Source organism: Phacochoerus africanus, chromosome 2, assembly GCF_016906955.1.
Source record: "Phacochoerus africanus isolate WHEZ1 chromosome 2, ROS_Pafr_v1, whole genome shotgun sequence".
Lineage (NCBI taxonomy): Eukaryota > Metazoa > Chordata > Mammalia > Artiodactyla > Suidae > Phacochoerus > Phacochoerus africanus.
In genome coordinates, this window is record NC_062545.1 from 75,081,289 (window position 1) to 75,108,981 (window position 27,693).

At 37.6% G+C, this 27,693-nt stretch overlaps 2 protein-coding genes across 3 annotated transcripts in view; one reads left to right on the forward strand and one right to left on the reverse strand.

Moving 5' to 3' along the window:
• The window catches only part of SESN1 (sestrin 1), a 117,856-nt gene that overhangs the window by 70,004 nt on the left and 20,159 nt on the right, over window positions 1-27,693 (reverse strand). The gene's annotated exons all lie outside the window — the stretch shown is intronic.
• LOC125116788 (60S ribosomal protein L36a-like) lies at window positions 278-619 on the forward strand. Its single transcript, XM_047762336.1, has one exon. The coding sequence runs from the start codon at window positions 278-280 to the stop codon at window positions 596-598; it is 321 nt and encodes a 106-aa protein (XP_047618292.1). The 3' UTR covers window positions 599-619.

Here is a 27,693-nt window from a genome sequence, read left to right on the forward strand (position 1 = left end):
TTGCCTTATGTGTTTCCCCAGTGCATAGAGTAAATACTCAATAAGTGTTTTATAAATAAACAAAAGCATGATATGGAAGAACTCTAAATGTTAGGAATGTGATTTTGAATCTGTATGTATTAAAAGAAAAGTATATCCCATTGCTTGCTCTAAGAGAAAAACCAATGCCTCAACATTCAGTTAATTCACTCATGGTGGAACATAAGTAAAAAATGCTATAAATATAAGGTTTAAAAAATCTGTTCTTTCTTTCTGTGCCGACAGTGCTCTTGCAAACATGGTGAATATTCCTAAAACACACCAGACTTTCTGTAAGAAGTTTGGCAAGCACCAACCCCGCAAAGTGACACAATACAAGAAGGGCAAGGATTCACTGTGTGCCCAGGGAAAGCGGCATTATGACAGGAAGCAGAGTGACTATGGTAGGCAGACTAAGCCGACTTTCCAGAAAAAGGCTAAAACTACAAAGAAGATTGTGCTGAGGCTGGAATGCATTGAGCCCAACTGCACATCTAAGAGAATGCTGGCTATTAAGAGATGCAAGCATTTTGAGCTGGGAGGAGATAAAAAGAGAAAGGGCCAAGTGATCCAGTTCTGAGCTTCATACTTTTATTATGAAGACAAAAAAATGTTGAGATTGTTTAAAAAAAAAAATCTGATGCTTCTTTCTTAGATCAGTCTCCAAGGCAATAGAAATAAAAACAAAAATAAACAAATCAGACCTCATCAAACTTACAAGCTTTTGCACAGCAAAGGAAACCATAAATACAACAAAAAGACAACCTACAGAGTGGGGGGAAATAGTTGCAAAGGATACAATCTCCAAAATATACAAACGACTCATACAAATCATCAACAACAACAACAAAAAACCCGATCAAAAAATGGGCAAAAGACCTAAGTAGACATTTCTCCAAAGAAGACATACAGATGGCCAGCAGGCACATGAAAAAATGCTCAACATCTCTAACCTTTAGAGAAATGCAAATCAAAACTACAATGAGATACCACTTCACACCAGTCAGAATGGCCATCATTAATAAGTCTACAAATAACAAATGCTGGAGAGGGTTTAGAGAAAAGGGAACCCTCCTACACTGTTGGTGGGAATGTAAATTGGTAAAACTGCTATGGAAAACGGTATGCAGGTTCCTAAGAAAACTAAATATAAAACTACCATATGATCCAGCAATCTCACTCCTTGGCATATTTCCCTACAAAACTACAATCCAAAAAGATACAGGAGTTCCCATTGTGGCTCAGCAGATTAAGAACCTGACTAGTATCCATGAAAATATAGGTCTGACCCCTGCCCTCGCTCAGTGGGTTAAGGATCTGGAATTGCCACAAGCTGTGGTGTAGGTTGTGGATGCGGCTCCGATCCCACGTTGCTGTGGCTGTGGCGTAAGCTGGTGGCTACAGCTCCAATTTGACCCCCTAGCCTGGGAACCTCCATATACCATGATATGACACTAAAAAGAAAAAAAAAAAAAGATACATGCACCCCTGTGTTCCCTGAAGCATTATTTACAATAGCCAAGACATGAAAACAACAATGTCCATCAAGAGATGAATAGACTGGAGTTCCTGTCGTGGCGCAGTGGTTAATGAATCCGACTAGGAACCATGAGGTTGCGGGTTCGGTCCCTGACCTTGCTCAGTGGGTTAACGATCCGGCGTTGCCGTGAGCTGTGCTGTAGGTCGCAGATGCGGCTCGGATCCTACGTTGCTGTGGCTCTGGCGTAGGCCAGTGGCTACAGCTCTGATTCGACCCCTAGCCTGGGAACCTCCATATGCCGTGGAAGCGGCCCAAAGAAATAGCGAAAAGACAAAAAAAAAAGAGAGATGAATAGACTAAGAAGATGTGGTACATATACACGATAGAATACTACTCAGCCATAAAAAAGAGCAAAATAATGCCATTTGCAGCAACATGGATGTACTTAGAGATTATCATACTAAATGAAATAAATCAGAAAGAGAAATACAAGTATCACATGACATCACTTATAAGGAATCTAAAATATGGCACAGATGAATCTACCTACAAAACTGCAAAAGACTGACAGACATAGAGAACAGACTTGTGGTTGCCAAGGGGGAAGGGGAGGGAGTGGGATGGACTGGGAGTTTGGGGTTAGTAGACATGCAAACTATTATATTTAGAATGGATAAGCAATGATGTCCTACTGAATAGCACAAGGAACTATATCCAGTATCTTGGGACATAACATGATGGAATGTAATATAAGAAAGGGAGAGAGAGAGAGAGAGAGAGAGAGAGAGAGAGAGAGAGAGAGAGAGAGAGAGTGTGTGTGTGTGTGTGTGTGTGTGTGAGAGTGATTAAGTCACTTTGCTGTATAGCAGAAATTGGCACAACATTGTCAGTCAACTACTTTATTAAAAAGTATCTGATGAAGTACTTTTAAAATTCATTGAGACTGTGACAAGGAGACTGTCCTTCATAAATGGGCCTCCCTTAATCTTTTGTCTTCCAAGTTCCACAAAGGACCTAACTGGTCCTGCTTAAAGGTAGTGTAGGAGTTTACCACAGACATCCCTTCACTTACTTTGCCATTCAACTTGAGATCTGCACCATCAGTATTGCTCCACTGGATTTAGTCAACAAAGCAGTGGCACTACTTCTAAAGGACAGATGTTAAAATGCAGCAATAACAGAAGAAATAGGGCTCTATGCTCTTAAAGGGCAGCCAGCTTCTCTAGCCTCTCCTTTTGACATTAACATGCTTACAAGATCAGATAGGAAGGGCCTCTCAAAATTTTCCTTGAGGCATTTGTAATCTTTGAGGGGAGAGAACTCCTTCCATAGGAAACAAAGTGGTGACCAGCCCAAGAGTAGCTGGCCTAAAGCAGCAGAATTATTTGTGTCAAATTCTATATCTTAGTCCCTAATATGGCCATGCTTCTTATTATTCTAAAATAATGTTTTAAATTACCTACCAGTTAAATTAACTATCTCTTACTAAGAGATGTCTCCTCTGTATTCCCCTCATTCCATTTTAAATTTCAGGAAGATATGCTGTATTTATTCTATGTAGGGAAGATGATATATAGATAGTACAAGGTGCAACAGAAAAATCATACTGGAGACAATGGTACAGCTGGTGTAGGACTGGCAGTGGCACAATTCCAAGCAAACGTTAGATGAGAGCACTTCATCTGGGAGAAACTTAAAATAATAATTTAAAGGTTCATGAGGCAAGATATGTTCCAACTTAAAATACTAAGAATAGTACCATCAATGAAGAGAAAATCAACTTCTAAGTATCCCAAAAGGGCTATAGAGCAGACAAGAGGGAAACTTGCATTTGTTGAGGTACAAACAGGAGTATTCCAAAAGAGGGTCATTAATTATTAAGGGCAAACACTGTAAATACAAAATAAAACCCAAATCACCGCTCACATAATTCAAAACATGCAAGTAATAAAGGCAAGGCAATAGATTCAAGTTATGACCTGTCGAACTGACATATTGCCACTGACATATAGCCTCTACTCACATATAGCCACATATCCCATGCTGTAATAATACTCCAATTGTAAAGGTGAGAACTATGAAAAGTAGGGCAAGTATTTTTAAAATTTTAATTGTTTGTTTTTCTATTTCCTCCACTAAACAGCAAGTCACTGAGGTCAGGGGCTGGGACATATGATTTCTATCCCTTTTGCTCAGCACACTTCTTTGCATGGAGGTGGCTTTCAACAAACATCTGTGAAATCTATGAGTGAATGAATAAGTGAATGATAGTCACAACCTCTGCAAAATTTGGAGAACGTCTTGGCACACCAGAGCAGGGAAAGGTGGTATCAAAAAAGGGAGGAGAATGGATATTTATTATTTATTTTAATGTGTTCTATATTGATATTTATTGATATATGACTCTGAAGTCAATTATATATTATATTAACATGCACATTTCAATAACATAGAACTGAAAGGAAGTTAACTTACATAAGACCTTTTAAACTTTTTTTTCAAGAAGAAAATTGCATCATAGTAATTAAATGTCAAAACAAACATAAATATCCAGTGAAGAGTACATACATAAAACTACATGTCTGACTTTGGCGTGAAACATGGGTAACAGCTTTAAAAGAAAACTTTAAAATTATGATCCATAAATAAAACACTTCTGAAGATACAACGTGCAAAGACAAGAATAAATGAAAGATAGTAAGGATAGGAGCAAGTGATTTTTTTTTTTAAAACTCTGTATATATGAAATTAAAATATTGGCCAATTCAGTGAAAAAGCCAAACTGCTTACTGGGCATCTGACTTAACTACTTTTTCAATTTTTAACAGGTTTTATGACATGTCATAACCTTGTTCTAATCTCATGACAGAGACAGCCAGTGGAAGGGAGGAACTTCAAATCGAAACGTGTCCACATAGAGCAATAACCAGCCCAGCTGAGAGCTGCTCAAGGACTGACCAACTGTGCTATGAGCTGAGGTGGTGTCTGTCTGCAGCAGCACTTTAGGTAGCAGTGAATACATCCCCAGCCTAGAAAAGACACAATTTTTTTTTTTAATCATAAAGAAGTCATTTGAAGTATAATTAGTCATAGATTTACCATCTTGCTAAAGGATAAAGACAGTATGGCAAGTCTTTAAACATTAAAAAAAAAAATAAGACTTTAAATTGTAGAAGGAATAAAGTCAGTTGGAATGGTCTAAAAGATTGATAAAATTCACTTCCTAAGAGAGGAAAATACCAAAATAGTCTCCAACTTTCAAATAACCTATCATTACAAATGGCCAAGCAGCAGTAGTTCTGCCTCATCTCCCAAATCGCACCACCAGACTTACACAATCCTTAACCAAGGTTTCTAAGCAGAAGGGCAAATGCTCTGTCTTCCAGGTTGATTACAGGAAGAGTAACTTCCTAAGAGAGCTATCTTCCTTTAGTAAGCATGTGGAATAAACAAAATACTGGGGCCAATAAATAATCACTCACCACTACCCTCCCTTCTTTTCCAAACCCTCTTCCCAGTCTCTGGATCCCAGTCTAGAAAGGAAAGGCAAGAAGAAAAAGCACAGCTTCTGCTGCTTAGATAGGGGAGAGGTAGCCCACAAAACATACATTTCTGTAAGAATAATATTATAAGTGATAGTTTGTTACGGTAAAAATTGTTCAATTAGCATAACTTTTCAAGTAAGAATGGGCTGAACACTTTTGTTGTGTGAGCTGATCCTTGAAGCTAACAACCAAGTACTTATACACAGAAATATAAGTTGAGTTCTAAACAAGTAATTTACAAACTAACTCCTGTTAAGAAACAGAGGAACACATTTCAGAGATTAGTTTCACAATGGTTTAAAAGTCATTTGGATCAGTCACTTTCCAGTCATTCACTTCCCAAAATAGCAGGGTTCCCTGAAGTTTCAAAGAATCTTTTATTAGAAAGATTTAATAGTTTTTTAATTTACTGAACACTTAAACTGAGTCAGACTATAATGGTACTACTTCAGTGATAACGTAACACATCACCTAACTTTTTTAACATTAAGGGAGTTAGACAAGCTGCAACGTTGTGTATTAATGAGTAAGGTTACATGAAATGACTCTTTGAGAGAGAAAATGTAACTCTTTAAGGAATGTTTAAATTGGGTCCCTCTTATCATCTTTACACTGGACTATTATTATGTCAAAGATAAGATTTTAAGGTAAGAAAAACATTAGAAGGGTTGAAGAATTGCAAAGAATTTAGAAATTGCGATTATTAGTTTCTTTTTTACCATAACTGAATATAGGACAATAATGATAAATCACTAAAGTGACATCCATAAGTTTTTTAGGAAAGATGTGAAAAAGGAGTTTCAAACCTAAGTCACAGGTAGCTGCAATATATCAGAATGGAAATTCCACAAAGGATTTTTGCTTATTTTATTACAGCTTCATCTTCTTCGCTTAGAATAGTGTCTGGCACTTAGCACCTGCTCAATAAATAATTGTTGAATAAGTGAATGAAAATTATTCCTCTATACATTTCAGAAATATTTAAAGATAACTTTTATTAATATAAAACTAATATTTTGGGGAGTTCCTGTTGCAGTGCAGCTGAAATGAATCCAACCAGTATCCATGAGGATGTGGGTTCAATCCCTGGCTTCGCTCAGTGGGTCGGGGATCTGGTGTTGCTGTGGCTATGGTGGAGGCTGGCAGCTGTACCTCCAATTTGACCCCTAGCCTGGGAACTTCCATATGCCGTGGGTACAGCCCTAAAAAGCAAAAACAAACAACAAATATAAAAACAAAAAGCAAAAAAACCCTAATAGTTTCGCTGCAAAAAAAGTAGAAATTTATCTGTATCCGTAAATTTAAATGTGAAATGATTAAAAGTGATCACAATTCTACCACTCAGAAGCTCCTAACATACTGATATATTTACTTTCAGGTCTTTTTCTTATGTATATTTTTAGGGTTGAGGTCAAACATTACTTCAAGTAGTATACCTAGCCTTCATTGTATACTTACATTTTTAGTGTAAGCCTTTTCCAATGTTGAAAACAAGGGTCTTTAATACTTTTAAAATGTTATATACAAACATTCAGAAAGACCTGAAAATGTTTTTTAATGACAGGTTTGGTACTAGATTATTCTAGTGGCAACACTAGATTGGTCCTGAATTTGTCATTTATAGGTTTAAGTCTTTAAAGGCAAGCCTATCCTATACGAAACATTATCATCAATTATGCTATTTTGACAAAAACAAACTCCCAGATTTCAAAACCAATGTTACCATAGGTGAAACCATTGGTGGAAGTGAAGAATTGGGAGGGTAATAACATATACACACTATTGCATAAAATAGATGATTAATGAGAATTTGCTGTAAAGCATAGGAAAATCTACTCAATAGTTTATAATAACCTATATGGGAAGAAAAAAGAATGGATATATTTACATGTACCACTGATTCACTTTGCTATACAGCTGAAACTAATACAACATGGTAAATCAACTATACTCCAGTAAAATCAAATTTAAAAAGAAGTATACTGTTTTGAGAGGAGACAGGATATACCTCTAGTTCATTCATTTGTTCATCTACTCAACAAATATTATTGGCCTACTATGGGCTAAGTGCTGAAGATAGAGTGAGTGAAACTAGAGTTGCTGCTCCCATAGAGCTTATAAACTAGTCAAGGAAGGTAGACTAACTGACCAATCAACAAATAAACTTAAAAATCATAATGGTGGTAAACTGTGTTAGGAATAAGAGGTGGTTATGTGTCTCTACCTAATCAAAGGAGTTGACCTAGACTGTTTGTTTGGTAATGTGTATGTATGTATCAGGGGTAGGAGGTAGACTGGGAATAATTTTATCCAACATTTATTGAGTACTACATTCAATGTCAATCAGGCCCTGGATTGGGTTCTTTACATGGCTTATTATTTTCTCATTTACTAATCATAGTACCTTATGAATCAGAATTATTTCCCATTTCACAGGTAAAGTCTCAGAGAGAAGTCAAATAACTTAAGACCATACAGATAGTAAAGAAAGAGCTGGGAGGGGAGCTCAGACAGAGCCTGTAGTCATTTGCACCATCCCACTTCCCAGCAAAATGAACATTTAAACGGACATATAAAGGATTAGTAGGTGTTTATAAAGCATGAAGTGGCATGGGTGGAGAACATTCTATGCAGACTGAAAGGCATGGGAAAGGCTCTGAGATAGCAGGAACTGCGATGAATCAGAGGGAACAACAATAACAAAGCCAGTGAACTAAGCAGGAACACAGGTGGAGATGAGCTGGAGTAAGCGGCAGAACCCAGGCAGTGAAAGCCCTCATGGGCCATATTAAGGATGCTGGCATCAATCCTAAATGCTATAAAAGGTGCAAGATACTTTTACTCCTTTAATTTGAAATTCAAAAACTTAAGGGGAAGAAAATTCATAAAGGCTGGATTTAATGGAGCAAGTAATGGACAAGCATCTGCTCAGTTTTGAAAATATTTTCTGGGATCTATTACATCTGTATCAATAAGTCTGACTACTTCAGGAACAAAAGCAGGCTTTTCAATACATTTTAAAATAAACTCTAGTGTAGATACATTCAAAAGAGGCTTGGCTTTTTTCCTTCTGCGTCTTATGTACAACTACAGAAGAGGACTCCATGAAGAGAGAGTACTAGAAAATGGCTTTGGGCTGAGTTGTAACAGGTGTGGGTCAGTTAGCTGATATTTAATACAGAGGCACTTAGAGGCCCAGAGCTGAGCTAGATGCAAAGAAAGTTGACAGAGATTTCAGTTTTAATAGTAGTCTAGAAATGATGGTAGCTGAGTTATAAAAATGGAAACAAATATACCATCGAGAATAAGTTGGAAAAACTTGGGCTCTTCATCAGGCCATTCTGATTGGTGTAAGGTGGCACCTCATAGTGGGTTTGATTTGCATTTCTCTAGTAATTAGTTATAGTGAACATCTTTTTATGTTTTTTTTTTTTGGCCAACTGTATGTCTTCTTTGGAGAATTATCTGTTTAGATCTTCTGCCCATTTTTTGATGGGGTTTGTTTTTTTGGTATGGAGCTGTAGGAGGAGTTTATAAATTTTGGAGATTAATCCCTTGTCAGTCACTTCATTTGCAAATATTTTCTCCCAATCTGCGGGTTGTCTTTTTGTTTTGTTTAGGATTTCCTTTGCTGTGCAGAAACCTTTAAGTTTAATTAGGTCCCATTTGTTTATTTTGTTTTTATTGTCATCACTCTAAGAGGTGGATCTGCAAAGATGTTGCTGTGGTTTATGTCAGAGAGTGTTTGGCCTATGTTTTCCTCTAAGAGTTTTATAGTGTCTGGTCTTATATCTAGGTCTTTAATCCATTTTGAGTTTAATTTTGTGTATGGTGTTAGGGAGTATTGTAATTTCATTCTCTTCCACATGGCTGTCCAGTTTTCCCAGCACCACTTATTGAACGGGCTGTCTTTTCTCCATTGTATATTATTGCCTCCTTTGTCATAGATGAGTTGGCTGTAGGTGTGTGGGTTTAATTCTGGGCTTTCTATCCTGTTCCACTGATCTATATTTCTGTCTTTGTGCCAGTACCATGCAGTTTTGATGACTGATGCTTTGTAGTATAGTCTGAAGTCTGGGAGCCTGATTCCTCCAGCTCCATTTTTCTTTTTCAGAATGTCTTTGGCTATTCTGGGTCTGTTGTGCTTCCAAACAAACTTTAAAATATTTTGTTTGAGTTCTCTGAAAAATGTCCTTGGTAATTTGATAGGGATTGCATTGAATCTGTAGATTGCCTTAGGTAGTAGTATAGTCATTTTGATAATATTGACTCTTCCAGTCCAAGAGCATGGTATGTCTTTCCATCTGTTTGTGTCATCTTTGACTTCTTTCATCAGTGTCTCATAGTTTTCACAGTACAGGTCTTTTGTCTCTTTAGGTAGGTTTATTCCTATGTATTTTATTCTTTTTGATATGCTGCTAAATGGGATTTCTCCCCTAATTTCTCTTTCTGATTTTTCATTGTTAGCATGTAGAAATTCCCTCAATTTCTGTGTATTTATTTTGTATCCTGTGACTTTGCCAAATTCATTGATGAGCTCTAGTAGTTTTCTGGTAGAGTCTTTAGGATTCTCTAGGTATGGTATCATGTTACTTGCAAATAGTGATAGTTTTACTTCTTCCTTTCCAATTTGGATTCTTTTTATTTCTTTTACTTCTCTGATTGCTGTGGCTAGGACTTCCAAAACTATGTTGAAGAGTAGTGGTGAGAGCAGACATCCTTGTCTTGTTCCTGATCTCAGCAGGAATTCTTTCAGCTTTTCACCATTGAGAATGATGTTCCTGTGGGTTTGCCATATATGGCCTTTATTTTGTTGAGGTAGGTTCCCTCTATGCCCATTTTCTGAAGGGTTATTACCAGAAATGGGTGTTGGATTTTGTCAAAGGCTTTTTCCACATCTATTGAGAGGATCATATGGTTTTTATTCTTGGATTTGTTAATGTGGTGTATCACACTGATTGATTTACAGATATTGAAGAATCCTTGTATCCCCAAGATAAATCCAACTTGATCACAATGTACAATCCTTTTAAAGTATTGTTGGATTTCGTTTGCTAGTATTTTGTTGAGGATTTTTGCAACATTGTTGATCAGTGAAATTGGCCTGTAGTTTTCTTTTTTTGGCCTGTGGTATATTTGTCTGGTTTTGGTATGAGGGTGATGGTGGCCTCATAGAATGAGTTTGGCAGTGTCCCTTCCTTGGAAATTTTCTGGAATAGTTTCAGATGGACAGGGGTGTATCTTCTCTAAATGTTTGATAGAATTCACCTGTGAAGCCATCTGGTCTCGGACTTTTGCTTGTTGGAATTTTTTTTTTTTTTTTTTGGTCTTTTTGCCATTTCTTGGGCTGCTCCCACGGCCTATGGAGGTTCCCAGGCTAGGGGTTGAATTGGAGCTGTAGCCACTGGCATATGCCAGAGCCACAGCAATGTGGGGTCCAAGCTGTGTCTGCAACCTATACCACAGCTCACAGCAACGCTGGATCCCCAACCCACTGAGCAAGGCCAGGGCTCGAACCTGCAACCTCATGGTTCCTAGTAGGATTCGTTAACCACTGAGCCATGACGAGAACTCATGTTGGAATTTTTTTAATCACAGTTTCAATTTCAGTACTTGTGATTATTCCGTTCATCTTTTCTATTTCATCTTGGTTTACTCTTGGAAGATTGTACTTTTCTTTTCTTTTTTTGTCTTTTTGCCGCCCCAGTGGCAAATGGAGGTTCCCAGGCTAGGGGTCGAATTGGAGCTGTAGCTGCCAGCCTACACCACAGCCACAGCAACGTGGCATCTGAGCCGAGTCTGCGACCTATACCACAGCTCACAGCAACGCTGGATCCTCAACCCACTGAACAAGGCCAGGGATCGAACCCACAACTCCATGGTTCCTAGTCAGATTTGTCAACCACGGCGCCATGATGGGAACTCCGGAAGATTGTACTTTTCTAAGAATGTGTCCATTTCTTCTAGGTTTTCCATTTTACTGGCATATGGTTGCATATAGTAGTCTCTTGTGATCCTTTGTATTTCTGCGGTGTCTTTTGTTACTTCTACTTTTTCATTTCTAATTTTATTGATTTGAGTCCTCTTTTTTTCTTGGTAAGTCTGGCTAAGGGTTTATCAATTTTGTTAATCTTTTCAAAGAACCAGCTTTTACTTTCATTGGTTTTCTTTGTTTCTATTTCATTGATTTCTGCTCTGATCTTTATGACTTCTTTCTTTCTACCAACTTAAGGTCTTGTCTGTTCTTCTCTCTCTAGCTGCTTTAGATGTAAAGTTAGGTTGTTTATTTGAACTTTTTTTGTTGTCTGAGGTAGGCTTGTATTGCTATAAACTTTCCTCTTAGAACGGCTTTTGCTGCATCCCATAGGTTTTGGAGTATCATACCTTCGTTGTCATTTGCTTCTAGGTATTTTTTAATTTCCTCTTTGATTTCTTCAGTGATCCATTGGTTGTTTAGTAGCATGTTGTTTAGTCTCCACGTTTGTGTTTTTTTGCAGTTTTCTTCTTGTTGATTTCCAGTCATATAGCATTGTGGTTGGAAAAGATGCTTGATATGATTTCAATTTTCTTAAAGTTACCAAGGTTTGATTTGTAGCCCAGGATGTGATCAATCTTAGAGAATGTTCCATGTGCACTTGAGAAGAATGTGTATTCTGTTGCTTTTGTTGGAATGTCCTCTAAATATCTATTAAGTCCATCTGGTCTAATGCTTCATTCGGGGTCTGTGTTTCCTTATTGATTTTCTATCTGGATGATCTGTCGATTTCTCCTTTTAAGGTTAGCAGTTGCCTTATATATTGTGGGGATCCTATGTTGGGTGCATAGATATTTAAAATTGTTATGTCTTCTTCTTGGACTGATCCTTTGATCATTATGTGGTGCCCTTCCTTGTTTCTTAAAATACTCTTCATTTTAAGTCTATTTTGTCTAATAGGAGTATTGCTACTCCAGCTTTCTTTTGATTCCTGTTTGTAAGGAATATTTTCTTCCATCCTTCACTTTCAATTTGTATGTGTCCCTAGAACTGAAGTGGGTCTTTTGAAGACAGCATATATATGGGTCTTGTTTTTGTATCCATTCAGCCTGTCTATGTCTTTTAGTTGGGGCATTTAGTCCATTAACATTTAAGGTAATTATTGATATGTATGTTCTTATTGCCATTTTATTAATTGCTTTGGATTTGTTTTTGTTGCTCTTTTTTCTTCCCTTCTTCTCTTGTTCTCTCCTCTTGTGGTTTGATAACTTGATGACTATCTTAAGTGCTGTATTTCAGTTGGTTTTTTTTGTTTGTGTATCAACTGTTGATTTTTGGCTTGCGGTTGCCCCAAAGTTTTGAGATTGTTTTAAGTTGTTGGTCTCTTAATTGCAAGTGCATCTCCAGTGTCCTGCATTTGTACCCTCTTCTTCTCACGATTTCTGTTTTGGTAGCATAATTCCACATGGATGATTTTTTAACTTTACTGTATATATGCCTTTACTGGTGGGCCTTGTCATTTGTGGTATTTTTGTTTCTGGTTGAAGCCTTTTCTTTTCTGAGAATTTCCCTTAGTATTTGTTGTAAAGCTGGCTTAGTGTTGCTGAATTCTCTTAGCTTTTGCTTATCTGTTAAGCTTTTGATTTCTCCTTCAAATTTCAATGAGAGCCTTGTTGGATAAAGTAATCTTAGCTGGAAATTTTTTCCTTTCATCACATTAAGTATATCATGCCACTCCCTTCTGGCCTGCAGCTTTTCTACTGAAAAATCTGCTGATAACCTTATCAGGGTTCCCCATGTATGTTATTTGTTTCCTTTCCCTAGCTTTCAATATTTTTTCTTTTGTCTTTAATTTTGGTCAGTTTGATTAATATGTGTCTTGGGACATTCCTCCTTGGGTTTATTTTATATGGTACTCGTTGCACTTCCTGGATTTGAGTGGGTGATTCCTTTCCCATGTTAGGGAAGTTTTCGGCTATTATCTCTTCAAATATTTTTTTCTATCCCTTTCTCTCTCTTCTCCTTCTGACACCCTGTAATACAGATGTTGGTGCATTTAACATTGTCCCAGAGTCCTCTGAGACTCTCTTCACTTCCTTTCAATCTTTTTTCTTTTTTGTTCTGCATCAGTGATTTCCACTAGTCTGTCCTCCACCTCGCTTGTTCATTCTTCTGCCTCCTGTATTCTGCTATTGCCTGCTTCTAATGAATTTTTATTTCAGTTATTGTATTTTGCATCTCTTCTTAAGTTTTATATCCTGTATTTCTTTGCTCACTGTTTCCTGTAAGTTCTCAATCTTTGCCTCCAGTTTATTTGCAATGTCTTGCATTATCTTTGGCATCAACAGTTAAAGTTTTTTTCCTGGAGGCTGAGAATCTCCTGAGCACTTAGCTGTTTTTCTGGGTTTTTTTCTTTCTCTCTTATCTGAGTTATAGTTCTCTGTCTTTTCATTGTTAGAGGTTTTTGGTGTGGTTTCCTTTTTGCAGACAATAGAGTTGTAGCCTCTGTTACTTCTGGTGTCTGCCCCCCTTGAGGCTGAAGCTGGTACGGGGGCTTGCTGTAGGCTTCCTGATGGGAGGGGCTGATGCCCGCCCACTGGTAGGTGGGGCTGATTCCTATCCCTCTGGTGGGTGGGGCTTTGTCTCTGGGTGAGATTAGAGGTGGCTTTGTGCATAGGGGGTCCTCAGGCAGCTTGTTTACTATTAGTTGGGCTGTGACCCCACCTGGATTATTGTTTGGCCTGGGGTTTCTCAGTGATGATGCGTGGGGACAGATTTTCCCAAAATGGCCACCTCCAGAGAAACACACACTGATGAATATTCCCAAGGGCTTTGACTCCAATGCCCTTCCCCTACAACAAACCACATTCACCCCTGTTTTCCCAGGAGATCCTCCAAGAACTGCAGTCAAGTCCAACCCAGATTCCCATGGCGCCTTTGCTTTGCCCTGGGGCCCAGTGCACGTGAAAGTCTGTGTGCGCCTTTCAAGAATGGGGTCTCCATTTCCCCCAGTCCCATGGAGCTCCTGTGCACAAGTTCCACTGGCCTTCAATGCCAGATGCTCTGGGTGCTCTTTCTCCCAATACCAGATCCCCAGGTGTGTGGAACTGATGTGGGGCTCAGAACTCTCACTCCATAGGTGAGTGTCTGTGATACAGTTACTTTCTAGTCTGTGGGGCCTTCCACCCAGAGGTATGCAGTTGATTATATCACATAATTGCCCCCCTACCTCTTGATGTGGCCTCCTCTTTGTCTTCTGGAGTAGGATATCTTTTGGAAAGTTCCCAGTCCATTTGGTTGAAGATTGCTCAGCATTTAGTTTTAATTTTGTTGTTTTTATGAGAGGTTGAGCTCCAGTCCTTCTATTACACCATCTTAATCTCTACTATGTCAGAATATTTTGTTCAAAAAGAACAAAGAGGATAAAATAACCTAAAAGTTCCTCATAATAAACTTCATTATGATTCAAAATTAAGTACACTTCCAATATTTTCTGGTAGCTAGCCACCAGTAAGAGCTTTATTTCTATAACAATTAGAGGAATCACTACTTTTAAAAGAAATTTTTAAAGTTATTTAACTATGTATAGTGATGGATGTTAACTAGACATAATGTAGCAATCATTTTGCAGTATATGCAAATTCTGAATCATTATGTTGCATCCCTGAAACGAATATATGTCAACTATACCTTTTTTTTTTCTTTTTAATTTTTAGGCCTCCACTCATTCACAGTTTTGTTTTGGTCTTCTCTAGGGCTACATCCACAGAGGCATATGGAAATTCCCAGCCTAGGGGTTAAATTGGAGCTGCAGCTGCTGGCCTATGCCGTAGCCACAGGAACACCAGATCCAAACTGCATCAGAGACCTACACTACACCTTGTGGCAATGCCAGATCTTTTACCCACTGAGTGAGGCCAGGGATTGAACCTGCATTCTCAAAGACACAAATCAGGTTCTTAACCCACTGAATTACAACAGGAATTCCTATTCATGCTTTTATTAATTAAATCTCCTCCTAGAAAGCTAATCATTAATTTTAAGAATGGGCAATACAGGTAAATTAATAGTAGTAGTTATAGTCTTCAAATGCCCTGGTAGTGTCAGACAATGGACAGTAAGCCAGTCCACTCCATTTCTCACCTGCTTCTCCCAGGGCTGTCTCTACAACAGAGGCTGTAAGAGCTAAACACTTGATTTCCAAGCTTTCCTTGAGAGATCAAGTTACACAGTTCTTGCCAGTGAGAAACAAACAGACGTCTGTTAGCACTGCCTCCTTCCTTTCCTTATTGACAAGAACATATTTGTTATATGTACTAGGCAGCCTCCAAGATGGTCCCACTGACACGTTTCCTGTTATTCACACCTCTCTGTAGTTCCTGCTCATACTGTACGGTTTCGGGGTGCGTGACCAATAGAATATGGCAGAAGTGATATCTCCAAGACTAGGTTATAAAAGACTACTCCCCTTCCTTCTCAGACAATTTTCCCTGGGTAAAGCCCACTGCTACGTCATCAGCAGCCCTATGGAGAGGTCAATGTGGCAAGGAACTAGAGCTTCCTGCCAAGAGTCACTTAAGTTAGCTTCAAAGCAGATCTCCAGCTCAGCCAAGCCTTTATTGGACCAAGGTCCCGCAGGTGTTATCTTGACTGCAGCCTCATGAAAGACCCTGAGTCACAACCTCCCAGCTAGAGCCAGAACCTCCCAGCTAAACTACTCTCAATTCTCAACCCTCAGAAACTGTGAAATAATAAATGTTTATTGTTTTAAGATATGTTTTAGGATAATTTTTTATGCAACAATGGATAGCAAACAGAGTGATGCCTGAAAGCATAATAGCCATTTGGTGACCTTGAGGATGAGAACCACATTCTAATGATGGAGGTTCATTATTAATAAGCTGAACATCAGTATCAGCTCTGGACTACCTCAGTTGAGATTTCTTATGGAGGAAGACCTCTATCTCTTTAAGCCACATGGTAAAGTTTTCTATTATCTGCAGCCAAACACATTCCTAAATAACACACTCAACAATTTCCCAAACCCAATTGCAGTTTTCAAAGATAGTTTCCTTTTATTCAAAGTTCTGCCTCTGCTCAGTTCATACTTTTCTTATCTTCTGAAACCCAGCTCTTCATTCTCTGATCCAGAAAAAAATACCCAGACTATCCCACAGGTAATCCTAGTATCTAAAGGCAATGGTTAGAACTATCCCCTGCATTCAGGAAGTAATTACAATTCTTGAAGTAGCATGCCTACTAATCTTAAAATACATCTCCCTTTGATGTATCCTTTTAAAAACATCCATTAAGCTACATCTCAAAACACAGAGAATTCAGGAATGGATTCTAAACTGATGGATTATATAATCTATGGGAAAATGAGTTTCTCTTGGGATGCTCTGCTTTATCATATAGATATGTTTCAGCCGAAGAGCAGGGACTTGCCATCTCTACTCTGAATAAAGTACAGAAGAAGTGAGGCTTACACTCAAAAAAATCTCCTCTCCTAAAAGCTCCATATCCCACCTCCTAAGTGTGGTTTCTCTCTAGATGCCAAAAGATGCCAAAACTACAACACATAACAGAAGAAGAGTGTCATTTGGCACAGAAGTAAAAGTAATTTAGATCCAGTGACTTTGCTTTGTTTTTTCTTTCCAAGTGTACAATTGCCTAGAGATAGAGGCAACACAGCCCCAGAAGAGGAAGAAAACTACAGGAAATCCTGATCCACACTTGTCCAAAATCATCAAACAATCTAGGCAACTGGTATTCACTCATATGATAGCTTTTACATTGTCAGCAATTCTTGGCAAATATAAGAAGAGAAAATAACTTCAGCAACTCTGACCTCTAAAAGGCTTAGCATTCTCATGGGTCTCTTATCCTTAAAAAAGGTGAGGCAGGAGAAGGACCTAAGAAGGGAAATTTAGCTAGAAAATAAAACTTCTGCTCTAACAGATAACATGATCCAAGATACCAGGCATATTATACTTGAGGAAACACCAAATTTAATATAGTTTTTCAAAGTTCATGAAACTTCATATATATGAATTTGTAGATAATAAATTAATATTAAACCAATACAAGGAAGCCATTTCTTAAAATTTAATTTTACGAAAACTTCATTTTAACTTTGATATGTAAAAAAAAAAAAAAAAAATCTAGGATCTTGGAAGCCAGCTAAAGTATACTCCTAGATTCTAATTGTAGATTAGTCAAATAGAGCAGGTGTGAAATGGTGTTTCATAGACATGTGATAGTAGCTATTCTAGCGGTCAGAAGATTTGCCCATAACATACATTCAATTACATATGTTCAGAATTCACATGGCATGAATTGAATCCTTGATTCTAAAACATGGTCACTTCCATAACAGCTACATGTAAAAAAGTAGAACAGGCAGGCAAAATCTGAGGAACTATTTCCCAGTGCACACAGACCCATACAGCACTCCTTACATTACATTTAGAGAAGCTCCCATATTTATACATATTTTTGCTCTTGATCTGTGGAATTTAGAATTCAGTTCTAATTTTTTTCTCCCCTATGTTGTCCCCACTGAACCTGTCAATAATTGATAATATTATTCTAAAAAGTTACAATTTTTCCTGAGACTTTCCTTCAATTTGAGTATTTCTTCCATTCACAGGAAGGCAGACCTAGACCATAACAATGAAAGTGAACTCCACCAGGGGCAAGACAACCTGAGCAAGCTTGGGGATCTCACCTTTACTACACCATGGTACTCTCTGACCTACTCTGGGTTTCCACAAAGTACCCCTTTGGTTCTGAGCCTAAAATCACCAAAGCTAAGCTTCTGTTAAGCATTGTGTATTAATAAATAATAACAAAGACACACATACACATTTATATTAAGGAGTAAACATCACCTAATCTATGAAAAAAGTCACACCACCAAATAAAACATTAACAAAGGATCATTTTTTGAGTTTTTTTTTTTCTTCCTGGAATAAATTCTAAAACACTTAAAAGGAGACTTTTAAGGGAAGTACCTTAAGAACTGTTGTAATAGCATTTTCATACTAATGCTTCATGTGTGCCCTTAAAAACATTTTTTTAATTAAAGTATAGTTGTTTTCCAATGTTGTACCATGTATGTATTCTTGATCCACAGACCACATCTATGCTGAGACTCTTTCAACAAAAGAGCCTGTTCATAAAACTTAACGATTTCTAACTGGAGTAAGAGAGGTCTGACCTGCCAAGTCTTTTTGCCTGTGGGAGAAGATGAATTCATTCTGCTTCTTCCAAAGATGAGTTCAGTACTGTGGAGTTTTATAAAGATCATTTTTTAAAATGATTTTTATTTTTTCCATCATAGCTGTTTTACAGTGTTCTGTCAATTTTCTACTGTACAGCAAGGTGATCCAGTCACACATACATATATAGATTATTTTTCACACATTATCACACTCCATCATAAGCGACTAGATCCATCATAAGTGACTAGAAAGTTTTATAAAGATCTTAGGAAAGTATCATATGAAAATAAAGAGCAACAACAGGGAACTAATCTCTTTTAGAGGGGAAAATCCCTGAAAGGCAAAGACAATTCCCTCCTTCATTTACCTTTTTAGGTCAGAAAAAGTAGGCCATTAATGACTATAATTAGTACAGTACCTGTCGGATGCTCCAGTCTACTTTAACTATATAGAATAAATTAATCATTTATGATTAAATGAGATCAGTACTGGCTGTATCATAGAGCCACTTAATAAGCCTCAGAAAATTTGTTACTGGAAGGTCGCAGTTTTTCCCTCAAGAATCCAAAAGAATCAGAAAAAATTGTTTTTCCTTCCTTCTTCATTAAATTTATGGCAGGTACTTTTCAATGTCTCAAGAGGTAATGCATACACTATTCTAACTTCCCCTCCCAATCTTTCCATTAGGATAGGCTGAACTCAAATCAAATAAATTAAAATGATTAATTCAATAAATGTACATGAGCCTTTATATAATTTGTAATTAAAACTGCCTCAATAACAAGAGAAAGTTAATATTTTCTTTAAAAATACATTCAACTCTTTGAAATATCTTACGCATATTATTTGCAATTCAGATGTATGTCTGATTTTAAAATGTGTATAACATAAAATTAAAGCAACGATAAGTTTCTTCTAACTTAAAGTTCCCTTAGGATAAAAGAACACAGCTAACTAACACAGAGACTTGTGAAAAATTTTAGAACTTTTTATTAACATATAACATAAAAATGAAAAATTCTAAATATTGAGCACTTTTATTTATAAATATAAATGTATTAATTATTTTAAACAAAAATTAAATGGATATATCAGAATTGAGTATCACCTAAATATTTTAGGTTATGCAGTAAGCTTGACTTTATCTTCCTCTTTTAAATTAATTAAGCTAACGAATATTTACTTAGCTATTATTATGTGCCCACCGAGTGATGGAGAAATAAATGATGAGAAAACCTGGCAAAACCTCTACCTACATGAAGTCTCACTCCAGTGGTGGACAGACATTAACCCAAGAATGATTTAAATGAAATGAAATGAAGTATGTGCCCTGAAGAATAATGAAAGAGAATGGATTTAGTCAGGAAAGTCTGAGAAGGCTTATTAGCCAAGGAATCTCCAACTGATGAGATCTGAAAGATGAGTAGGAGGAGTTCTATTAAGGAAAGGGGGAAAGCACATAGAAAGGCTTTCTACTAAGAGTAAACAGAGCACAGTGTGCCTGAAAAATGAACTGCAGATAGTCTGTGAGCCTGGGCCATGCAGAGCAAGGAAGAGCACACTGCAAGCCAAGGCTGCAGAGGCCAGCAGCAGCCAGGTCATGGACAGCCTTATAGGGAGGGTGACTTTTCATCCTGGTTTACTCCTATGACTTCTCAGAATCCATCTTCTCATCATGTCCCAGCTGCGATGATAAATTATGTGAGGCCATGTACAGAATTTTGCCCTTGACCAAAACACTATCGGAAATCATAAGAATTTTAAAGGGGTGTGTGTGTGTGTGTTGTGTGTGTGATAGAGAGGGAGGGAGGAGGAGACAGACATAGAAAAATAGCAATATTATAACATGAATTTAGCCACGAAATTAAAAATACAATTGCTAGAGATGCCTTCAGCTGCAAAGTCTGAAATGTACTTCACAGTTGGTCTCTGGGAGAACAAGACATCTGAAATTGTACCAAATCAATGAGCAGTAAAATCTTTCCACAGAAAGAAACAGCCCTTGGGTACTTGGTCCTTGCCCTGTTTGAATCCCAGTTCCCAGCTGCCCTACAGAGGTTGAGGGGGCTTCTAGAACATGCTTTTATTCCCCTTAGTATATAGGCATATTTGAGAATCATTATCAATATTCTTCCAGGTTTATTAAAAAAATACCATTTTCCCCAAAACTGTTATTTTTCTGCTTCTCAGCTTTATATGAATGTTGTTAAAGTTTCTCCTTTTCCTATTTCCATTTACTCAATTTTCAGAGATCTATTTCTTTTTGTTACTCATTTTTAAAAGAAATAATCTACTGTGTTTTAAGTAACTAAATATAAACACATTTAGTTTTAAAAATCATTTAACTAACCCTCTCACATATCCCCTTCTATGCGATCATGGAGACAAGGGGAGGAAACTCAGAAGCAGAGTTGTTCTGCTTTCTGAAGTATCTTCAAGGATGGTATGATATGACTAGAGGATCTTCAAAAAGGAAAAAAGAAAAAACAAGATTACTGGGCTTAACAGGGACAAGGCTACAAGGCTAAAATAAACTACCATGCGTACTCAGGTGTAGAAAATGCTCTGGATCACACATTTGTCTCTTAGACAGAATGACTAATATTCTGTGTCACAAAATACTGCCAAATTTATTAAAGATTGAAAAATAATGAAACAAAAATATTTATTTTCTTTAAAATACTTTTTTCTTTAAATCTTTCCTCTAATATAATACAGAATACTATCTATAATTATAGTCTAAAATGAAGACATTGAAGTTTTGTTTTTGTTTTTATTTATTTATTTTTTATAAAGAACTCCTTTTAATGTATGGTCAGAACCTAAGGTAGCTAAGAAGGAGATCGCCTCTCAAATTTTGAGAGACACCTTTAGAATGAGTAAAAGAAGTAATACCATTTTACTACTATATATATAGTGGAAGGTCAAATTATGAAACTAAGGTAATACTCTAGAAACCCTAGTTTTGCATCCAAATTAATTCTTTCTAATACTTATATTGACAAGCAATACTTTATTAGATTTCATCCAAATCTTGATTTTTGGCTTAATAATACATCCATAAACTAATAATATACAGACACAAATCTACCATTTCTATTCATATCTCTTTCTCCCCAGACCCTTTGCCATAGCTTCCTGATGGGAGGAGATGCAAGCACAAACCTGTTTTGGAAGCAGAGGTAGTTACTATAGTTTTTTGGAGAACAGGGGTGGGGATGGAGGTAGAGGTTTACTATTTCCCTTTTTCCCCTGTAGTAAGGATAAGGGAGTCATTGAAATCCTTTGGAATAGGATGAGAAAGAAAGTAGGCAGGACTCATATGTGGGTTGCTCCTATTTCCCTTAGGAAAATTTGACCAATTTGATAACTAAGATCTGGACATGTATCATAGCACTGAGATTATCTGATGGCATGTAAATTTAATAAAAATGAAACCCAAGAAATCTTCTATTTTCCAGAATGTGTGATATGAAGGGGAGAAAATGAATTTATCTGGAGGGGACTCTGAAAGAGTCACTGATGAAAAAATGATGGCAAAGTGCTTAAATAATCTATCAGCAGAGTGGAAACCCAAGAAATTTACCAAATAGTTATTTAATTTTAGAAAAAAAAAAGTTAAGGGGATTTCTAGGAAGATGATGGAATAAATGCTCATTCCTAGAAACTATCATAGAATGCCCAAACTATCAGAATCAATGAAAAGCAGTCCAAAAACCTAACAAGATAAAACTAAGAATATCATACAACTCTAAAGTGGTTAACTTCAGTCTAAGGAACAAGCATCAAAAACTACCAAAAGGGAACTCAGGCTCAAAGGGGTCCATGAAGATACCTAAAATGGTGAAAGCTCTAAACCATTTGAATAACCAATAGATATAAATGAACACTATTTTAAAAGACAAAAGAAGAAATTCAATGACTACCCCCACAAGGAACATACTTCATTAGTAAAACAGTGTTAACCTTAAAAGTTTTAGGAAGTTTCTGCTGTGGCTCAGTGGGTTAAGAATGACTAGTCTCCTTGAGGATGTGGATTTGACCCCTGGCCCTGCTCAGTGCATTAAGGATCTGGTGTTGTCACAAGCTGCAGTGTAGGCCTCAGATATGGTTCAGATCGGTGTTACTGTGACTATGGCACAGAAAAAAAAAAACTTTTAGAGAGTCTATGCAGATAAAAATTGATTTGTTTGGGTAAAGTGTCAATGAAGACTTTCAGTACAGCAAACATAAATCACACTTGAAGCAGTAAAGGGATGCCAGAACACAAAAGAAACATTCAGATCTGAAAAACAAATGAAGGTAGAAAGGCTCTTATCTCATTACTTCCTTCGATATGGTTATTCTGGTACAATATTAACAAAAACAATTGTTTCCTTAGATAGGTTTATTTAAAATACATTTTTTTTAACGTTTAATTCTAACAACATTTATTTTAGTTGCTTTTCTGATGAATACAAGGTCACAGAACCTCAAGAGTCTGCAGTCTGATTGTCCCACTGTCCTTATTATTCAACAAGTAACTAGAATTCCAGCGTCTCCCCAACCACATAACTTCCCCTCCTCATCCACAGAGATCTAGTTTATCTGAGCACAAAGCAATTGTGTCGTCTTCACTGTGGGCTCCTGCACACTGTAACACACTTCCCTGAGCTCCTGTGGCACTCCCCCTGCACAGTGCCCCAACTCACCATCAATCCCCAAAGTGTCACTCATACATAGTCCTTGAGTGTTAAAGTCTTGTACAGACAGAGAAAATCTCCTGAAATTGGATGCTTGTTATGACAGTTCTCCAAATGAAAAGAAAATAAGGATGACTATAAACACTTCAAAGGATCCATTTCACTGGATTCCTCCACTGAAGACCACAGTACTTGTAAGGCAAGCAGCCTTCTATAAGCATTAATCTCATCGTGTTCCAGTAATTTCTCCCAAATCTTGCCCCTTGGTGTTTATAGCTGTCACTGGCAGACCCTCATTCCAAAAGCTATATCCCAGTCTTATCCTCCCTTTCTCCAGATTTTTCTCTTTCATCTCTCTCTTGTTTCTGCTTCCTCAAATCTTGAAAAAAAAAAAAAATCCCCTCCTCCAACTGCTCTCATCTTGACTATTCATCTGGGCAATTTATTTTTGCTGCTGCCTTCTACCAGCTCAGCCCAAAGCACTCTTTCATAGCCCCAATCCACTTACCAATAGATTTAATATAGGTACTGCCTCTCCAAATTGTCTCACTGACCTATTCTGCCTTGTTTTGTGCTTCAAAATGCTCACCTCTATGGACTGAATCATTGGGGATCCATTGCCATCTGGCTTATAATTACACACTTCCAATGGGAGGCACTAACAGGTTGAAAGGCAGGGAGAAGAAGGTCAGCATAATTACTCCTGCACTGACTTCCCTGCCAGGCTGAGGGCCAGCAGTAAGTATATTCCTCCACTGAAGACCACAGTCTTTTTAGGCAGGCAGCCTTCTATAAGCATTAATCTCATCGTGTTCCAGTAATTTCTCCCAAATCTTGCCCTTTGGGGTTTATAGCTCTCTCTAGCCCATCACCATGGTTTCTCATAACTCTGTGCATACCTTCATTAAACTCTCTTCAGGCACCCCATGTGAGTGTGTCACCCATTTCCTGCCAGGATCCTGGCTGATTCAACAGGGAGGAAAAGAAACTAGAGAGATTGTAGAGAACAAAATACTCATTATAGAAGAATTGGTTGTTCTGAGAAAAGAATAATCAGAAAACAAGAAAGAGTTCCTTAAAATTAAAAATACAAATGCTGAATAAGCATGTCAATAGAAGCACAGAATAGCAGAACCAGGCTTAAGAGCAAATTTGTAATTTGGAAGACAAATTTCAGGGAACCCTCCAAGGAGAGAAAAAGAAGGGACATATGGGAAAAGGTTAAGATGGAGCTCAAACACTTATATAACAGTAGATCAAAAAGGTCAGATATAACAGAGATAATGGAGGAAAATAAATAACATAAGAATAATTTGAGGAGTTTCCATCATGGCTCAGTGGAAATGAATCTGACTAGGAACCATGAGGTTGCAGGTTTGATCACTGGCCTAGCCCAATGGGTTAAAGATCTGGCATTGCTGTGAACTGTGGTGTAGGCTGCAGACACAGCTCGGATCTGGCATTGCTGTGGCTGTGGCATCAGCCAGTGGCTACAGCTCTGATTTGACCCCTAGCCTGGGAACCTCCATATGCTGCAGATGCAGACCTAAAAAGACAAAAAATTAAAAAATAAATAACAATAATAATAATAATAATAATAATTTGAGAATAGAATCTTTATATTTAAAGGGCCCCAAATGCAAAGGTAGGTAGAGAGAGATACACATTCTAACATATACTGATAATATTTCAAAACTTTAAGGATGAATAAAAACATCATAAGCTCCCAGAATGTTCTTGCTCTTAGGAGATACATGATAAAATATTCAGGGTGTGAAGAATTTGTAATGTTCAAGAAGTTCAGCAAAAAGAGAGAAAAAAAATTAGAGAAAGTCACAGTGGCAAAATGTTAACATGTGAATCTAGGTGAAGGGGATGTGGTGTTTACTGTATTACTTTTTGAACTGTTCAATAGATTTAAAACAAGTTGGAAAAAAAAGAAAAGGCTCTCAGAGGGAGGTAAAACAAAAAAAAATCAGGTTTCCTAAAAAAGAATGAGATTCAGACTGACATAAGACTTCTCATTATAAACAATAGGTGCTAGGAAATGATGGAACAATATCTTCACAGTTCTGAGAAAATGATTTTAACCTAGAATCCTAAAGAACTGTAATAAAACTTGAGGGGAAATTAAAAACACAAATATTCAAGGGCTAGAAGGTTTAATTTGCACATACTGTTTAAGAAAAAAATGATATATAGAATTTATGCTATTTAAACAACATAGCAGTGAAATACTTAAATGAAAAACTAGTTAAAACTGCATCTTCATTACTATCATGCTAACCCAAACATAACATCAATTATTGCTGAAACACTGAAACAGCCTTTGAATTGGTCTTCAGGCTTGCATTGCTGCACCCCTCCTCTCTGTGCCCACATAGGAGCCAATGTAACTTTATTATGATTTAATATTCTATTTTATTTTTTAATGTAGATAATATAGTCACATTGAACAAGTACATTACATGATCTGAAAACACGAGGTACAAAAAGGCATTACATCTCTGAGACCCAGACAAGGGGGTCCCTGCACTTTCGAGAGCCCACTATAGGTGAGGAGTACATGGTACCATGGGTGTATACCCATCCACGCCATGCTTGAACCCTAGGACTCTCTGCTCAAGTGGGCTAAGCCCTCTTTCAGGGCTTATGGGTTGTCCTCCCTATGGCTGAACACAAGGCCCATAAGGACATCCCTAGGCCCAGGGAATGAGCAAGTGGTAGCTGTATGTGGGTGTGCACAGAGCCCTAATGTGAAGCCAGGTGTCCATTCTTCATGATATAAGTCTGAGAGTGGGGCTGGGGCCAGAGGACAGGTCACATGCTGGCCATATCAGAACAAGAGTAGGGAACAGTATATTGCAAAAACCATCCGTCTCATCTTTGTCCTCAGCCAAAAGGTTTTCCTTCCCAAAGACAACCACTGTTTTTGCACAAGAGTGATTATTTTATTTCATTTATTTATTTTTTGGTTTTTTTTTTTTTTTTGGCTGTTTTCAGGGTGGCATATGGAGGTTCCCAGGCTAGGGGTCTAGTCGGAGCTGTAGCCACTGGCCTACACCACAGCCACAGCAACGGGGGACCTGAGCCACGTCTTCGACCCACACCACAGTTCACGGCAATGCTGGTTCCTTAACCCACCGAGCAAGGCGAGGGATCAAACCCACAATCTCATGGTTCCTAGTCAGATTCGTTTCCGCTGCGCCACGACAGGAACTCCAAGAGTGAGTATTTTAAATAAAAAATCTGATAATGTAATCTCCAACCTAAAATATTTTAGTGGTTCTCTACTACCAACAGGATAAAATCCAAAATCCTTAAAATGGTCAACATGGTGCTTCTCAAACCATAATGTGCATTAGAGTCAGTGGGGGATTCAAGTCTGATTCATTAGGACTGGAGAGAGGCCTTGAGATTTTTCTAACAAATTCCGAGGTGATAAAGATGGTGCTGGTCTGTAGGCCACAGTAGAGAGTGCCTGAAGAGATTAACATTCCTTTTGAAGCTATAATTTCAGCTACCTCAGTTAGGGAAAGAGACTTTCCTCTGGGTCTCCTTACTTCATTTGGAAGCTACAGCTGGTCCAGGCAGTTGGGAGGGTGGACAGAAATTGCCAATTAGTAATAATAGCTAACATTCATTCATTCAACAAATATTTATTGGGTATCTGTATGTATGTGCTAATACTGGCCTAGGGAGCCCAGCAATGAACAAAATGTCTCCATCTTCATTGAGCTTATAACCTAGCAGGGCAAATAGAATCCACAAGTAACTATGTCAGGTAGTGTTTGGAGCTAAGAAAAATAACACAAAATTAGGAGCTAGAAGGTTAAGAAGACTTACTATTTTAGACAAATGAGTCATACACAAAGATGGATTTAAAGGTTTTTTTGTCATACTAAGTACTAAGGTGGGCATTATGCTGAGTACCTTAAAGAGATAAAGGTGCTATTATCTCACTGATTTAAAGCACTCTTGTCTTATTTTGTGGATAATAAAACTGAAGCTTAGAGATGTTAAATAACTTGTCCAAGGTAGCTGTTTGGCTATGAGAACCAGGTTATGGACCCTGACAGTGTGGTTAATACCAACTTCTGTATTAATTAGCTTTTGGTGAGGGAAAACAACCCCCAAATCTCGTGGCTTCCAAGTATGTATTTCTTTTCCATGTTACACAAGGGCACACTACTGGGCTCAGCTGGGCTCCCTATGTCTTAACATTCTTGAAGCAAGACTTCAACTTTTAACCTCTAAACTGTTTGGTGTGGGCCCGCCAGTTTATGACAAACATTAAGTAACTCAAGTATCAATATCACCAGAGATACTACCACAAGAGGACCAGCAGACCAAGAGAGATAAGCTAACAGTGAATCCACAAAATCTTCCCTTTGTTGGTTTAAAACTCATAAATTTGAGTCACTTAAACTTTTCTCTAAAGTTTAATGAAAGCAAGCTTAATATGCAGTAGGCCCCTCTAGTTTTAGCAGTGGTTCTTAAGCTTTTAGGCTTATAATCTCTCTGAAAATCTGATAAGACCTGGGCTCTCTCCCAAGAAATAATGCTCATCAGTCTACACAATTTTGTATTCAATTTAAGGGGCACCACAGCCCAGATGTAACCAAAATCCTTAATTTGAGAACCCTTAAATTGTAGCATCTGCCAATATAATCTCTTCTCTGAAAACTTCTTTCTAGTCCCTGGTGAACACCAGTGATTCTCTTTTACTAATTATTTCATTTAATTAAAATAGTTAATTCTAATTATT

What these genes read in the sequence shown, in the direction of transcription:
- LOC125116788 (XM_047762336.1), top strand. Translation starts at nt 278, where the DNA reads ATGGTGAATATTCCTAAAACACACCAGACTTTCTGTAAGAAGTTTGGC.